Source organism: Salvelinus sp. IW2-2015, linkage group LG36 (assembly GCF_002910315.2).
Source record: "Salvelinus sp. IW2-2015 linkage group LG36, ASM291031v2, whole genome shotgun sequence".
Classification (NCBI taxonomy): domain Eukaryota; kingdom Metazoa; phylum Chordata; class Actinopteri; order Salmoniformes; family Salmonidae; genus Salvelinus; species Salvelinus sp. IW2-2015.
Window position 1 is genome coordinate 1,000,782 of NC_036875.1, and position 18,001 is coordinate 1,018,782.

Below are 18,001 nucleotides of genomic sequence, written 5' to 3' on the forward strand. Positions count from 1 at the left end.
GCCGCTTTGTCATCTTTCCCAAAAATTGGAATAGCCTAATATCATCTCCTGTTTAGCAGGGAATGCTGTTATGTGATTCACCTTAATACACTGACACAGAATGACTGTGGTCTGATAATACATTATAGTGTGTGCTGATTTTATTATATATATATTTTTTGACTCATGGTATCATTTGGATTGATTTATTTGTAGTGAAATATTTACTTCAAGGGGAACTGGAATAGTTTTATTGACCAGAGAGCTTGTAAACATGAAAGGACATAGCGCAAAGAAAACATGTGTACCGACCATGTGGCTCTCAATCATGTTGACCACGTGTGAGATAGTCAACATCACAAGAAAGGGAAGAGGGAGAGAGGGATGTAAGGACAAAGACAGCTTACTTTGAAATGGTCCTATTTTCTTCCACCAATAAGGGGGCATTGTTGTGTGATGGGATTTGCTTTGTTTCTTTGTGACATAGGCAGCAGAAGAGACTTTGGAAAAAGCCACGATTGCAGGGTTTCTTCAAAGAAACGGTATGGGTAGGGACTCCTAAAAGAGAAAGTATTCAGATAGTTTTCTGTCGCCTCCTGTTACCTCATTGTGGTTGTAGCCGGGGCTTATATAACAAAAGTCAGGTGCCACCTCAGTCATGAAAATAGTGAAAAAAATATAAAGTGACAGGAACTAACTAAATAAATCTGTCAAATTAATCACACAAGTAGTATATAATAAATAAATGTTTAATATTTTAAATAATAATTGAATTTAAAATAAAAAAGTTGAGTCGCTAGTTGATAGTCATGACTAGACCTTAAAAACAGTATTTATTTGCACACCCTTATATTTTCATTGGTTTACATTTTCTATGCTTAGTTTGGAATACAGCTGGTTTTCTACGATTTTGAATCATCAGGTGGAATCTTTTAGTCAATATAAAAAAAAAAAAAGTGTCTTAGAATAGTCACAAATATTCATAAGTTAAGCCTGAAATGTGGCTCTAGTTCCTCTCTTTAAACGTATTACAAAGGCCAGTGTACTGACTAGATAGAAGTTTTTTCAAATGATTTAAGCTAAAAACCAACCTCATCTATTAAATCACTATTGCACACTAAGACTCATCTGGTTATAGCCACTGTGATGTAGTTATGAAAAGTCAGATAACATTACTTGTTCAGTAGTCGCAAAATGTATCGAAAAGTTATATTGCACTATAGACAACAATAGTTGTCTAAATTAACAGAATAATGTTAAGGAAATACATTTTGTCTTGTTTTGTGACTAGTAAAACAGTGCTCAAGATTAAGAATCTATGTAGCTACAATTCCTTGGACAAACACATCTGAGAAACTAGCTTACTGACAGAGAGTGATAGAAGTTGGTCTTTGCAGGACAAAATCTGTGACAAATTAGGCTATTTTAGATGGATGGAGAGCTGTCATCATGAGAGATTAGGTGCCACGTGACACTGAAGCTGTTGCTCAAATTGTCCATGGGTGATATTTTCTTTCTTTAAACAACTCTGTCATAACATTTTGAAGAGATGAGAGGGCACGTGAAACCACTGTGTAATAGTGGGCGACTGACAAGTATCTCATGACAACTCAAACATCAATGGAGTAACACTGTAAAACATATCTGCCAGATCAAATCCTCCTTAAAGATAAATAATTTTGTTTCCAAGGGACTTCCGAGACAACAATGTTCTGTAATTTGTTAAGAATTAGGTCATCTTCAATTTAATCTTACACCTGTTTCATAATATAATGGCAAAAATATAATTCACAAATATTAAACTGACCCGAGTGGTGCAGCGATCTAAAGCACTGCATCTCAGTGCAAGAGGCATCATTACAGTCCCTGGTTCAAATGCAGGCTTTTCACGTCTGGCCGTGATTGGGAGTCCCATAGGGCGGCGCACAATTGGCCCAGCGTCGTCCGGGTTTGGCCGGGGTAGGCCGTCATTGTAAATAAGAATGTGTTCTTAACTGACTTGCCTAGTTAAATAAAGGTTAAATAATAAAATAACAGATGGTTTACAATAACAGATGGTTTACATTTCATCGGCGGCGAAATAAACTCGACCCACTTCACAAACCAATTCATGTTGAACTGAGAGGACAACTGAAGACGTCTTTCAATTGGAGCTGAAACTGGACCGAGACACATGGGATTATGCATAGTTGTTTGGGGCTTACAAGTCGCGAGGTTTGTGTGCAAACATTTGTGAAGGAACTGGGCAGGTGAACGGAGGGGTGTGAAGAAACATCACGCTGCCCTCCACGTTAGCTCTTCTGATATTACACATCAGAGCACTTTAAAATAGCACACCACGAGCAGCTGCTGACAGTGGTTAATGATGGGATTCTTTGTATATATAGCCAGCGCGCACTCACTCCAGGCCATAAACGGAGGCGCAAAACAAAACCTTTTTGTGTCGGTAACAGCCACACGAGGAAATGGCTAAGCCTCATGTTTATTTGATGCAGCTGAAGTGCTAATGTAGTAAATGTACACATACAAATAAATGGAGCAATGGAAATTGAATTTAAATTGGTCCGTGGTCCAATAATCAAACAACATTAACCACCACATTAGTGGTTCAGTTCATTATTATGTGAACTTGACACATGCAGTGTGACACCTCTATTCCCTGCTCACACCCGTCTCCCAAAAGGCTACAGCACTGATAATGAGGTTACAGTTTTACAAGGGGAAAGCGTTGCTGAGGCCAGGCCAGCATGTGTTAGCCCACTGTGTTAAAAGTGGCGTATCTAGGGTCTCTTTCGGGCACACCTCTCTTCTATTCCAATCCAGACAGAGATAGCCCACTCCATGTCTGACTTTACCGCCTCGACACAAGATACCCTTTACAATCCGACAACTTGTTTCACGCCATCTGAGCAAGCTGGACGACAGCAACAGTGTCATTAGGCCTGAGTTGGGGTAGGATCTATGTTTAGATCAGTGTTAATTTGGCACTCTTTTTTTAGATTTAGTGTAGTCTTAGTAATTTTGACTAAAATATAATTAAGTCTTAGTTAAATTTTTGAATAATGATTTAGGGTAGTTAGTCAAAATGACGAAAACAAGTGGGCCATTTAACGTATAGTAAACGTAAATCACTGACTTCCATATGCACAAACATATATATTGCACGTAGAGAGAGAGAGAGAGGGGCACAATCACCACAATCTCCACCAATCAGGCCTTTATGGTAGAGTAGCCAGACAGAACCAACTCCTCAGGAAAAGGCACATGACAGCCCACTTGGAGTTTGTAGAATCATTTGCTCAAGCTACCCAGTCAGCAGATTTGGTTGAAAATAACTTTTTTGCTTGTTCTTTAGTAGGAACCAGAATAAATATGTTTTGAATTCATTAAATTCAGAACAGTGGACATAACTCTTCAGAAAACAGCCACAATATGACATATTCCCAGGAATCTTCATGTAGTCATGATAAAAACGTATTTAGCTGGTTGTAATTTGATTATCTGATGCCACCAGAAAAACAAGATTCCAAACAGAAAATGATGACACCCCATGCAAGTGTTGCACTGTCTAGGGTTTCTGGGATAATGGTGTTGATGTGAGACATTACCAGCCTTTCAAAGCACTTCATGGCTACGGACGTGAGTGTTGGTCTGTTGTCATTTAGGCAGTTTGCCTTTGTGTTCTTGGGCACAGGGACTATGGTGGTCTGCTTGAAACATGTTGGTATTACAGACTCAATCAGGGACATGTTGAAAATATAAGTGAAGACACCTGCCAGTTGGTCAGCACATGCCCGGAGCACACGTCCTGGTAATCCGTCTGGCCCCGCAGCCTTGTGTTTGTTGACCTGTTTAAAGGTCTTACTCACATCGGCTACGGAGAGCGTGATCACACAGTCGTCCAGGACAGCTGATGCTCTCATGCATGCCTCAGTGTTGCTTGCCTCGAAGCGAGCATAGAAGTGATTTAGCTCGTCTGGTAGGCTCGTGTCACTGGGCAGCTCGCGGCTGGGCTTCCCTTTGTAGGAAGGGTACCAAATGAGGGAGGAGGATGTTTTACCTGTTACGCACAGCGTTGAGATTGCCTGCAATGACAACAAGCTCAGTCCGATGATGCTGTGACACACCGCCCCAGACCATGACGGACCCTCCACCTCCAAATCGATCCCGCTCCAGAGTACATGCCTTGGTGTAACGCTCATTCCTTCGACAATAAACGCGAATCCGACCATCACCCCTGGTGACACAAATCCGCGACTTGTCAGTGAAGAGCACTTTTTGCCAGTCCTGTCTGTTCCAGCGACGGTGGGTTTGTGCCCATAGGCGACGTTGTTGCCGGTGATGTCTGGTGAGGACCTGCCTTACAACAGGCCTACAAGCCCTCAGTCCAGCCTCTCTCAGCCTATTGCGGACAGTCTGAGCACTGATGGAGGGATTGTGCGTTCCTGATATAACTCGGGCAGTTGTTGTTGCCATCCTGTGCCTGTCTCGCAGATGTGATGTTCGTATGTACCGATCCTGTACATGTGTTGTTACACGTGGTCTGCCATTGCGAAGACGATCAGCTATCCGTCCTGCCTCCCTGTAGCACTGTCTTAGGTGTCACACAGCACGGACATTGCAAATGATTGCCCTGGCCACATCTGCAGTCCTCATACCTCCTTGCAGCATGCCTAAGGCACGCTCACGCAGATGAGCAGGGACCCTAGGCATCTTTCTTTTGGTGTTTTTCAGAGTCAGTAGAAAGGCCTCTTTAGTGTCCTAAGTTTTCATAACTGTGACCTTAATTGCCTACCGTCTGTAAACTGTTGGTGTCTTAATGACCCTTCCACAGGTGCATGTTCATTAATTGTTTATGGTTCATTGAACAAGCATGGGAAACAGTGTTTAAACCCTTTACAATGAAGATCTGTGAAGTTATTTGGATTTTTACGAATTATCTTTGAAAGACAGGGTCCTGAAAAAGGGACGTTTCTTTTTTCCTGAGTTTATATATATATATTTTTATACATATATATGCACTTTTCCCATTTAGTATCATCAACTACTCTCCCTGCTTGCCAGACAATTGTGAACTGCAGTGGCGCAATGGTCTAAGCAGCGCATTCTGGCTATGAGTGTCGTGCATTTAAGCCCAGAACTGTGCCATCATTTTATTAAAAATGTTTAATCGAAGTGTGTTATTAGTGACCCGCCTGGGACATCATGCTCAAAATCAGATTGGCAAATTGTCCAGAAATGTCCAATCCCATTGAATGTGGTCACAGTCCCATTATAGGAAGTACTTTAATACCAGATGAAGATGGGGAATTGCCTTTAACCCAGTGGCCAACACTTGGCATGGGGTGTCATCATTTTCTGTTTGGAATCTTGTTTTTCTGGTGGCATCAGATAATCAAATTACAACCAGCTAAATACGTTTTTATCATGACTACATGAAGATTCCTGGGAAATATGTCATATTGTGGCTGTTTTCTGAAGAGTTATGTCCACTGTTCTGAATTTAATGAATTCAAAACATATTTATTCTGGTTCCTACTAAAGAACAAGCAAAAAAAGTTATTTTCAACCAAATCTGCTGACTGGGTAGCTTGAGCAAATGATTCTACAAACTCCAAGTGGGCTGTCATGTGCCTTTTCCTGAGGAGTTGGTTCTGTCTGGCTACTCTACCATAAAGGCCTGATTGGTGGAGATTGTGGTGATTGTGCCCCTCTCTCTCTCTCTCTCACGTGCAATATATATGTTTGTGCATATGGAAGTCAGTGATTTACGTTTACTATACGTTAAATGGCCCACTTGTTTTCGTCATTTTGACTAACTACCCTAAATCATTATTCAAAAATTTAACTAAGACTTAATTATATTTTAGTCAAAATTACTAAGACTACACTAAATCTAAAAAAAGAGTGCCAAAATTAACACTGATCTAAACATAGATCCTACCCCAACTCAGGCCTAATGACACTGTTGCTGTCGTCCAGCTTGCTCCAGATGGCGTGAAACAAGTTGTCGGATTGTAAYAGGGTATCTTGTGTCGAGGCGGTAAAGTCAGACATGGAGTGGGCCTATCTCTGTCTGGATTGGAATAGAAGCAGAGGTGTGCCCGAAAGAGACCCTAGATACGCCACTTTTAACACAGTGGGCTAACACATGCTGGCCTGGCCTCAGCAACGCTTTCCCCTTGTAAAACTGTAACCTCATTATCAGTGCTGTAGCCTTTTGGGAGACGGGGTGTGAGCAGGGGAATAGAGGTGTCACACTGCATGTGTCAAGTTCACATAATAATGAACTGAACCACTAATGTGGTGGTTAATGTTTGTTGATTATTGGACCACGGACCAATTTAAATTCAATTTCCATTGCTCCATTTATTTGTATGTGTACATTTACTACATTAGCACTTCAGCTGCATCAAATAAACATGAGGCTTAGCCATTTCCTCGTGTGGCTGTTACCGACACAAAAAGGTTTTGTTTTGCGCCTCCGTTTATGGCCTGGAGTGAGTGCGCGCTGGGCTATATATACAAAGAATCCCATCATTAACCACTGTCAGCAGCTGCTCGTGGTGTGCTATTTTAAAGTGCTCTGATGTGTAATATCAGAAGAGCTAACGTGGAGGGCAGCGTGATGTTTCTTCACACCCCTCCGTTCACCTGCCCAGTTCCTTCACAAATGTTTGCACACAAACCTCGCGACTTGTAAGCCCCAAACAACTATGCATAATCCCATGTGTCTCGGTCCAGTTTCAGCTCCAATTGAAAGACGTCTTCAGTTGTCCTCTCAGTTCAACATGAATTGGTTTGTGAAGTGGGTCGAGTTTATTTCGCCGCCGATGAAATGTAAACCATCTGTTATTGTAAACCATCTGTTATTTTATTATTTAACCTTTATTTAACTAGGCAAGTCAGTTAAGAACACATTCTTATTTACAATGACGGCCTACCCCGGCCAAACCCGGACGACGCTGGGCCAATTGTGCGCCGCCCTATGGGACTCCCAATCACGGCCAGACGTGAAACAGCCTGCATTTGAACCAGGGACTGTAATGATGCCTCTTGCACTGAGATGCAGTGCCTTAGATCGCTGCACCACTCGGGTCAGTTTAATATTTGATGAATTATATTTTTGCCATTATATTATGAAACAGGTGTAAGATTAAATTGAAGATGACCTAATTCTTAACAAATTACAGAACATTGTTGTCTCGGGAGTCCCTTGGAAACAAAATTATTTATCTTTAAGGAGGATTTGATCTGGCAAGATATGTTTTACAGTGTTACTCCATTGATGTTTGAGTTGTCATGAGATACTTGTCAGTCGCCCACTATTACACAGTGGTTTCACGTGCCCTCTCATCTCTTCAAAATGTTATGACAGAGTTGTTTAAAAGAAAGAAAATATCACCCATGGACAATTTGAGCAACAGCTTCAGTGTCACGTGGCACCCTAATCTCTCATGATGACAGCTCTCCATCCATCTAAAATAGGCTAATTTGTCACAGATTTTGTCCTGCAAAGACCAACTTCTATCACTCTCTGTCAGTAAGCTAGTTTCTCAGATGTGTTTGTGCCAAGGAACTGTAGCTACATAGATTCTTAATCTTGAGCACTGTTTTACTAGTCACAAAACAAGACAAAATGTATTTCCTTTTACATTATTCTGTTAATTTAGACAACTATTGTTGTCTATAGTGCAATATAACTTTTCGATACATTTTGCGACTACTGAACAAGTAATGTTATCTGACTTTTCATAACTACATCACAGTGGCTATAACCAGATGAGTCTTAGTGTGCAATAGTGATTTAATAGATGAGGTTGGTTTTTAGCTTAAATCATTTGAAAAACACTTCTATCTAGTCAGTCACATGGCCTTTGTAATACGTTTAAAGAGAGGAACTAGAGCCACATTTCAGGCTTAACTTACTGAATATTTGTGACTATTCTAAGACACTTTTTTTTTTTTTATATTGACTAAAAGATTCCACCTGATGATTCAAAATCGTAGAAAACCAGCTGTATTCCAAACTAAGCATAGAAAATGTAAACCAATGAAAATATAAGGGTGTGCAAATAAATACTGTTTTTAAGGTCTAGTCATGACTATCAACTAGCGACTCAACTTTTTTATTTTAAATTCAATTATTATTTAAAATATTAAACATTTATTTATTATATACTACTTGTGTGATTAATTTGACAGATTTATTTAGTTAGTTCCTGTCACTTTATATTTTTTTCACTATTTTCATGACTGAGGTGGCACCTGACTTTGTTATATAAGCCCCGGCTACAACCACAATGAGGTAACAGGAGGACGACAGAATACTATCTGAATACTTTCTCTTTTAGGAGTCCCTACCCATACCGTTTCTTTGAAGAAACCCTGCAATCGTGGCTTTTTCCAAAGTCTCTTCTGCTGCCTATGTCACAAAGAAACAAAGCAAATCCCCATCAACAACAATGCCCCCTTATTGGTGGAAGAAAATAGGACCATTTCAAAAGTAAGCTGTCTTTGTCCTTACATCCCTCTCTCCCTCTTGCCCTTTCTTGTGATGTTGACTATCTCACACGTGGTCAACATGATTGAGAGCCACATGGTCGGTACACATGTTTTCTTTGCGCTATGTCCTTTCATGTTTACAAGCTCTCTGGTCAATAAACTATTCCAGTTCCCCCTTGAAAGTAAATATTTCACTACAAATAAATCAATCCAAATGATACCATGAGTCAAAAAATATATATATAATAAAATCAGCACACACTATAATGTATTATCAGACCACAGTCATTCTGTGTCAGTGTATTAAGGTGAATCACATAACAGCATTCCCTGCTAAACAGGAGATGATATTAGGCTATTCCAATTTTTGGGGAAGATGACAAAGCCGCCCAAGACTATTGAACTTGGGAAACAACAAGGCAGTTAGCTCACTACAGACAGATCAGGTGTTCAAGACTCTATCGAACACATTCTTGGGAAACAACATGGCAGTTAGCTCGCTACAGACAGATCAGGTGTTCAAGACGCTTCTCGTGTGTCAGTTTCAGATGTATGCCTTACTTCAGCTTTTTATAGTGATTTGATATTCCAGGAGTTATTTGTCACGTCTCCTGAAGCCCCAAAATAAAGTGCTAGGTCTCCTGGAGAGGGACCTGTGTGCTAGGCTCAGTGTGGTTGTGACCTCCTGTCATGCCAACATGAACACTGTTGCTGCTGTCTCAGGCGGGCTGTGGACTCAGTGAAGACCCCCAGCATTGCAAGCCACTAGTACCAAAAAGAGCTGTCTGTGACCTGCCAGCCCTCTGGACGCTGTCACCTCCTTTGAGAAAACAACTCTCTCTCTTTATGCTTGGAAGAGTTTAAAACCTCTGAACACTACAAAACCTATTGGAGAAGGTCAGCTTCCTGTGTACCTAAATAAGCACTCTGGTCAAAGCAAAGCTTTTGACACATCTGCCAAAAGCATGCCTGCTGAACACTGTGAGGTGTCAGAACTAATTGAAGCCATGGATTCAAGCGAGCCTTCTGAGCAATCTGCTGAACCCTGCGTCATTGTGGACGAAAKAAAAAACTCTTTGGACTATACTGAACCCCAAAAGGTCAATGGACAAATGGATCCCTCTGTGCACAGTGCCGATCATTTCAACATGAATGTAGAACACGCAGAGGAGAGTAAACCTTCTGTGCATTACAATAGGCATTCTGAGGGCTTTGAACAATGGATCAACAAGCCCTGTGAGGACTATCCAGCTCTTCACAAGCACACTAATCAGTGTAAGTCTTCCGAGTTAAGTAAATCATTTGAAGAATGTACTCAACATTGTGAGTGCTTTGAGTTCAGCAAGTCCTCTGAACACTGTGCTAATGACTGTCTAGGCAACACTGTATTTAGGCAACACTGCGAAAATTGCACAGGACACTTTCAGTCATCGGAACAATGCAAACCTTCTGATCAACACTGTATGTCCTTTGAGCCAAGCGAACCTGCTGAGAGCTCAGAGTTTTTTGAGCAATGTAAGATATATGACTTCATACCTGACATCTCTGAATCCACTAAATCAATCAGATCATTTGAGCACTGCACTGGTATTTGTGAGTATTCAGGAAAATGCAGTCATATTGAACATCCAACAGAATATAATGAGACTACAATGTCATATAATGATGATTTAAAGCCCGCTGAGCCTACAGTTCAACGAATTGAAATCTGTGGGCTTTTTGACTCTGAGTTTTGCACAACATTAGAACCTACACGTTCTTCAGATTTGAACATGCCTTCTCAACGCTATGCTGAACAAGTTGATCCCAATGAAAGTAGACATGTCTCTAAAGTTTGTGAACCTACTGAGCAAACTTTGTTTGCTGAACAATGCAGTAATCAATCTGCTGAATATGATATACCCTCTGGGTACTGTGAACTGCAAAACAATCTCTATGAGCAAAGTGAGACAAGTGTACAGTGTGAACTGACTGAGCGATGTAATTCTTGTGAGAGCTATCCCGGTCAACATCAAAGCATAAATAACAAATACTATGAGCCTAGCAACGCATTATATTCTGAGGATGACAAGTCCTCTGAGTGCTCATCCATTGAAACTAGGTATTTAGAATTTTGCATCGATGACAGTATAAATTCAGACCTATTGACTGATTCAGCTGAATCCTATGAAGCCTTAGAGGAAGAAGGAGCACCAGACAAATCCAGTGATGATAACGCTAAATTCTGTTCAGAGATATGGGAATCTTTTGACAATGGTCCAGATGTGGTAGAATGTGAGGAAAGCAAAGCTGATGAAGAAAAACCTCACTTGGATGCAGTCGTTGTTGAGGAATTCTTTGACTTATTCGATAAAAAGGATACTTATACCTTTTCTCAAAGGCGACCTTATACCTCCTGTTTTGAAGGGGGAGGGGTTCATGAGCAGATTATTGAACAACTTAAACTTCAAGTGCCCATTATGAATGAGGAAGAAACACATATGCCCTGTGCCAAAAAAAGGCTTGAATCACTTGCTTTAGATGAGAAAATCAATGAGAATAAAGCTTTTAGTCAAGAAGAAGTTGATCAATCTTATGATACTTGTGCTGAGGACAGACCATTTAATGTCAACTGTGCTGATGATGAGGCATCAGCCTCTGGATCTTTTGCAGAGGAGGAAAGATGTGAATCTTGTTTTGAAGAAGCCTCAGCTAATGAAGTTGACGTTTATGAAGCTTTTGTAGCAGAAGACAATGCTATTAAGGCTGAGGCCCACAAGCCCTTTGTTGAGGAAGATTGCATTGCTGAAGATAAAGCTGGTGAGGTTCAGGCCAATGGACCCTTAGTTGATGAGGACAACATGTACGAACGCAGTACAGAGGAAGCTTCTCATGGATCCTCTGCTGACGTGTCTTTTGTTGAAGATGATGAAACATATGAGGGCCAAAATGATCAGACTTATGAACCATGCTTTGAAAAAGAKAAATCTTTTGATGAAGAAGACCAGAAAATACGCATTGCAGAAGATGAATTATACAACCCATATGCTAGAGACAAAGCTTATAGATCATATGAACTGTGTGATGAAGATTGCATCGCATATGGCTGTGAACATACACCATTTTCCATGGAAGGGGAAGCTTATGCACTCTGCACTGAGGAGAAAGCCTGTGAACCAAGTGATGAAGAGCACCATGAATATGAAAGCAAAGCCAATCAATCTAATGTTAATCAAGAAGCTAATGGATTCTGTGATGAAGAAGACTCTGATAATACTTTTAATGAAGGAATTGATGACAGCACTCCTGAGACATATTTTAAAGATGGAGTGTGCACTGAGGAGGGAGAGCATGATGCTCCATGTCCTGAGGAGAGTGAATGTCCTAACTCACTTGAGGTTATAACCAAAGACACTGTATTATGCACTGAAGGAAGCAAACCAGCTATGCCTGATGGTATTGAATTCAATGGAGATCAAACTGATTCCTCTACAACCTCTTCGGAAGAGATAGATGAGCAAAACAAGTCATCTAAATTGTGTGAGGATCTGAACACACCATATCTGTCTGAGAGCTGGGAGGAACACAATGTTGTCTCAGAGTACCTCCAACCCCCAGAGTCAGAGGACCTTTCAGAGCAGGTGTCTGAAAAAACAAGCCCCCCTTTCGATGGTGCTGAACATAGTAAAAACTCCATGGTCAGCGAGCCACATGAGCATCACACCGAACAAACAGAGCCCGCTGAAAAAAGTGAGCTGGATGAGAAAACAGAGTTGCATGAATTTTTTAAGATTGTGGCCTCTGAACAACCAAGGGAAGAGTCTGAGGAGGAGCTGAGTGACGACGAGTCTGAGGAGTCCTGTGAATGCGAGTACTGCGTTCCGCCTAGAGACCAGGTATTTCAAGGTCTTTGCACCTGTCTTTAAATCCATTTCGAATAGCATGCACCTAATTTGATTAGAGCTCTGCTTTCAAATTACAAATGATATATGAATGTTTCAGGTGTTGCTTCAAACTGAAATTTGACAGAGAAAATAGTCAAATGTGTTGGTCAATGTATTTGGCCTGTTTTTTTTTCTTTTACCTATTGACCATTCAGTTTTAGCTTTGGCTGTGTTGGCATTGGATAAAATTTGTGGCAACACAACTGAAAAAGAGGAGGATATGGCTAAACATAAGGCTCTTATTGCTTGACACAGCAGGTGGTATTAATGTCAGCCTATAAAAGTTATGATATCCTGACCTGGTTATTTACTCTGCTGGGGCAAACAAATGTGGATTGCACAGTATTATAGGCTGCTTATTTGGTCATCACATTTCCTCTTGCTAGTATAGTCGGTTTCACAGTATTGCCTACTTGATGAGGGAAGGGTTAGCTCATAGTCAGCCCACAGACCCATGATAATCCACAGTCACATTGACATTTACTTCTTCCATCAACAGAACACCAGCTGTTTGGAAATTGCTGTCTTATGCCCCCCTATGGACACATTCCTCTATAACTCATTTCTCTCAACCTCACAAGCAAACCTTTTATCAGTGTGTTTTCTCACTACAATTTCATGAGGTAATGGTATCAGTTTAATCCATGACCCACATGCACACTTTTGAATGGTTTTTGCATCATGTCACAGTGTTGTCTTGATTTGCTTTAGAGCACAAACATTGCAAAATAATCTAATTGCATCTATGAAGTTGATGTCATCATTTGGCTCATTAACATTTACCTATTTGCTTTCAGGTCCCAGCAAAACCTTTGCTCCCTCAAATCAAGTCAAAAGACGCAGGGAAGATCTGTGTGGTGATTGATTTGGATGAAACATTAGTGCACAGTTCATTCAAGGTAAGCTGATGTGTGTGACCGGCTCTTTAAGGACAAATGCTAACGTACTAGAGTTGATTGTTTTTAACTCTCTCTTTTGTACTAATTAGTAAAGCAAAATGCAAATAATAATTTATTTGATCTAACAGCATTGTTTTTATTCTTCAAAAAGACTTCAAAAGAAAACGTACTTTTAGGAGATCCTATACTCAAGGGATCAGAAAACAAAATTCTTGCCAAATTCAAGCAAGTTCTTCAGGGTCAGATCACTACTCTTGTAATGGCCATGGTTAAATAATACATTTCACTTTCAAGGGACCGTTTACGCCTAGTATTGAAATTATAGTCCATATCAAATAATGTGTGATATGTCCCTTCGTGTTCACAACTTGCCTATACAAGTTCCATGATTGTATCTGCTGTGATCAGATTTATTTGGAATGTTAATTGTTGTTAATGAATGTTTAACAAGTTGTTAAAGGCATAGTTCGGGATTTTGGCAATGAAGCTCTTTATCTTAACTTCCCACTGGGCACACACTGGTTGAATCAACGTTGTTTCCACTTCATTTCAATGAAATTACGTTGAACCAACGTGAAATAGACATCGAATTGACGTCTGTGCCCAGTGGGTTGTGGATACTATTTTTATGTCTCTGCGTGCAGTTTGAAGAAAGTTGATAACTAGCATTAGCACAACTGCTAACTAGCAATAACTGTTCCTACAGACTTCCAGTCATTGCGCTAACGCTAGTTAGCATTGGCTCGCAAAACTACCTCTAACTTCCTTTGTACCGAACACAGAGACATAAAAATGGTATCCACGAGTTCATCTGACTCTGGGGAAGAAGATAAAGGGCTTCATTGCCACAATCCTGAACTCTCTCTTTTACGGTTGAGTGCACCATTAAAAATGTCAGGACTCCTTGTTGTGTGGCTTCTAGCAAGTATTCTTATCTATGCTACTCGGTATATCCAGAATATACCGAGTAGCTGCGTAATGGGCATTATGTACTCTTGCCCACCACAGGTGGTCTTGGCAATCTAATCACAGTCTGTCCCAAAGGATGTCACCGGATAGGGCCACAGGTCTAAACTATCATGAAAGTGGCAGCATTTGATTGAAGGCGAGTCACAAGTTGTAGTGGTGCTGTTTTGAGTCACTTGTAGTTTTGGTTAGGGTGTATATAATTGGATTGATGTTCAGTTCTGTAATGTCTGCTTGTCCAAATAAGTTATGGAGGGGAACTTATAGTAAATTAAAGATTTTGATTATTTGAAATACATATTTTATTTCCTATTCTCTGAGAGACATATGCCCTATTCTAACTTAAGTTGGCTTGTTTTCTTTCATAATATGGCTGTTTTGATTTTAGAATAATGCTGTACATTTAGGTGATGTAAACCTACATTTTGATGCATGAAAACAATAAGTATTCAACTCGGTTCAAAGTAAGCTAGAACGGTCTGGTACGGAGTACCAGCAAAATAAATAGTGGGGTATGACATACTAGTAAAACATGAACCTATCACAATAATTAATAGATTCCTAGAAAGCGGTAGGATATTGAACTACTTATCTTTGCCGCATTTGAGTCACATGGAAAATTAGCGAATAGACGCTCCAAAATGCGGTGTGGTTCTATGATAACACTAAAATGTTGCCATTGCAGAGATGAGTGGCCGAGATCGAGACGCTGTGGACAGCAGTGTACGCATCATTCGGGTTACAAGACATGTGTAGTCCTAATGAATGTGTAGTCCAAATGTCATTCATAACACGTTTTGGTGTTTTGTAAGTTATGTCTCTTCAAATTTCACTTTACTTGTTCATGTGACGTTAAAACTTGAAACATTTATCAAATGGCACTGTATGGATGCCGGAATTGAAGTAGCCTAATGGTGGGAATAGTAACTGAAGTCTGGACTCTGACTGTAGGCCTCACATGTAGCCTATTATAATATTAACTCCTGCAGAATTAAGTGTAGTAGTAAAATGATAGAACAAATGTAAATTTTGTCTCAGGAACAGGAGTGGAGAAGTATGAGAGAATGCGAATGCGTGCTTAGTGACCTGTTGTGTAGCCTCAACGTGCAATTTCTTTGTGACATAAAAGCTGACAGTATTTCATTTTCAACCACATTAAATATGCATCCAAGAATAACTGAAATATTTTTAGAAACGTGTTGGATTGTTTTCACAGCTTTTAATTTCCATAAAACCAGTCAAACTGCTGTCATTTGGAAATATCCCCTGGTCCCTAAATGTACTCGCTCAATGAGAGAAGCAGAAATGAAAGAAAAAACTTTACCGGTATCAACTAGATTGCTGATGATGTAATTCCTGTCCTAGAACTGAAATTCTTGTTTATGTTCCACCTCAAAGACTGACTCGTGGGAATGTGGTGGTGATTTCCACGTGTTTCAGAGAAAGAACAACAATTAGGCCACTGACTGACAGCTGTCAGTGTAACTAGCTAGCATGCTAACCTTAGCCAGCTACTGAAGGTTATTTACATTTACATTTAAGTCATTTAGCAGACGCTCTTATCCAGAGCGACTTACAAATTGGTGCATTCACCTTATGATATCCAGTGGAACAACCACTTTACAACAGTGCATCTAACTCTTTTAAGGGGGGGGRGGTTAGAAGGATTACTTTATCCTATCCTAGGTATTCCTTAAAGAGGTGGGGTTTCAGGTGTCTCCGGAAGGTGGTGATTGACTCCGCCGACCTGGCGTCGTGAGGGAGTCTGTTCCACCATTGGGGTGCCAGAGCAGCGAACAGCCTTGACTGGGCTGAGCGGGAACTGTACTTCCTCAGAGGTAGGGAGGCGAGCAGGCCAGAGGTGGATGAACGCAGTGCCCTTGTTTAGGTGTAGGGCCTGATAACAGCGTGCTGGGTAAAGGCACGGGGACGAAGACCAAACAATCACATTTACAAAACGATAGAGTTGAAACCCAATCAAAAGAGCGAGGAGTACCTCGAATTAATAACACAAGCGCACAATGATACGACACGGGACGAGACCCGTAATCATCTGTGAAATACACGCAGCACGAAAGCCAAAACACTGCACAGGTACTCACACGACTAACGGACATGGTAACAATAATGGACAAGACCATGGAAACCAAAGGGCACATATATACAAATCAGAGTCATTTTTAGGTTCTGATGAAAGTTGAAAATAAGCAATTTATTTATGTTTTGGCCAAATCAAGGCTGGTCCAGACCGTACAAAATCAGAACAAACATAGACTTCTACGATTTGTTCAGATTTGGTCTGGACAAGACCAAAAATCTATGTCTGTGGACATTGAAATCAAGGCAGTCTGGACACAATAAATGTGAACCAAAACATAGACGTCTATGATTTGTTCAGATTTGGTCCAGACGACCAAAAACCAATGTCTGTGAATGTGGATACAAGGCCGGTCAAGAACTGCACCAAAAAGATATCCAAAAGACTGTCCATGTTACTGGGGTGTAGCCTATCATGTCGTATTAGACAAGCAAGTATTTTGCGGCTCCTGCCTTTGACAAAGTGGACACTGCTTACTAAACGTGGCATCAGCTCTCACCTAAAAAGCCCATATCCACAGGTTGAGAGAAATTGTCATTGTTTTTGGGCAGAATTATGTGAGGTTTTATGTGTTGTTTGTTGGAGGTGCGTCTTGGTCAGTTTAGCTCAGAAAATGCCTTCCGTCTATCTGCACACAGGCGGTCGCTAATCCTGCCTAATGATCGGGACGGCCATGCGTAGCAGAGTATAATTTGACAGGCACTAAACACCCCCTCATCAAGATTCGAGACAGGATGTCCATTTTTTTTTTTATATAGGGCTCCAACGAGTGGTTCCGGCAACTGGATTCTGAATCCTGGCACCTGTGGCTGATATTAAATATTGCGATAGTGATATTACTATGCAACATACAGTACCTTGCAGAAGTATTCACCTATGTCACGGAACCCCCCCGGAATCTTTCATTACGCACAACTGTCCCCTATTCCCACTGATTAGTATTTGAAATATGTGCCTTTTGGTTTCCATGGTCTTGTCGATTATTGTTACGATGTCCGTTGGTGCGTGTGAGTACCTGTGTTGTGTGTTTTGGCTTTCGTGCTCTTGTGGATTGTGCAGATGATTACTGGTCTCGTCCGTGTGATAATCATTGTGTTTCTAGTGTATTTATTCGAGTACTCCTCTCTATTCTGTTTGGGTTTCAACCTGTGTTTTGTTACGTGTTTGTTTTAGTCTTGCGTCCCCGTGCTTTACACGGCACGCGTAATTTGGGCCTGAATTAAAAACCCCTGTGACGCATTCCTGCCGCTGTCTCAAATACTTTATACCAGCGTGACAGAATAATCGACCATTAAGGGGACAGCGGATTGGCGCGACGAAGACCCTGCGACTGGTTCATTCTGTCGCCGCGCGCACTTCGGCAAGCTGCAACTGGGTGTCCGATGCCGCACAACTGGGCCGTCCTTCACCACTGCTGCTGGTCGTCCAACGGCGTCGCACTTCGCTGCGGCAACTGGCCCGTCCGATGAGAAGCAACTTCGGCAGCTGCATCAGGTCCTGATCGACCCGTACTGCGTCCTATGAATCGTCCTTGAGGCCGGTGCCATTGCGGCGCGTGGGGGGGGGTTAATGTCACGGATCCTCTGGAACTTTCATCATAAACACCTGTCCTATCCCACTGACTGAGCTAT

General features: G+C 41.1%; 1 protein-coding gene across 1 annotated transcript in view; it reads left to right on the plus strand.

The window, feature by feature from the left end:
* The first annotated feature begins 9,161 nt into the window (after positions 1-9,161).
* LOC111959248 (uncharacterized) overlaps positions 9,162-18,001 on the plus strand; it is a 43,505-nt gene continuing 34,665 nt past the window's right edge. The window contains exons 1-2 of the mRNA XM_023980727.1: positions 9,162-12,359; positions 13,205-13,306. Coding sequence (XP_023836495.1) covers positions 9,450-12,359; positions 13,205-13,306 — 3,012 coding nt within the window. The 5' untranslated portion in view covers positions 9,162-9,449. The remainder of the gene's footprint in view (positions 12,360-13,204; positions 13,307-18,001) is intronic.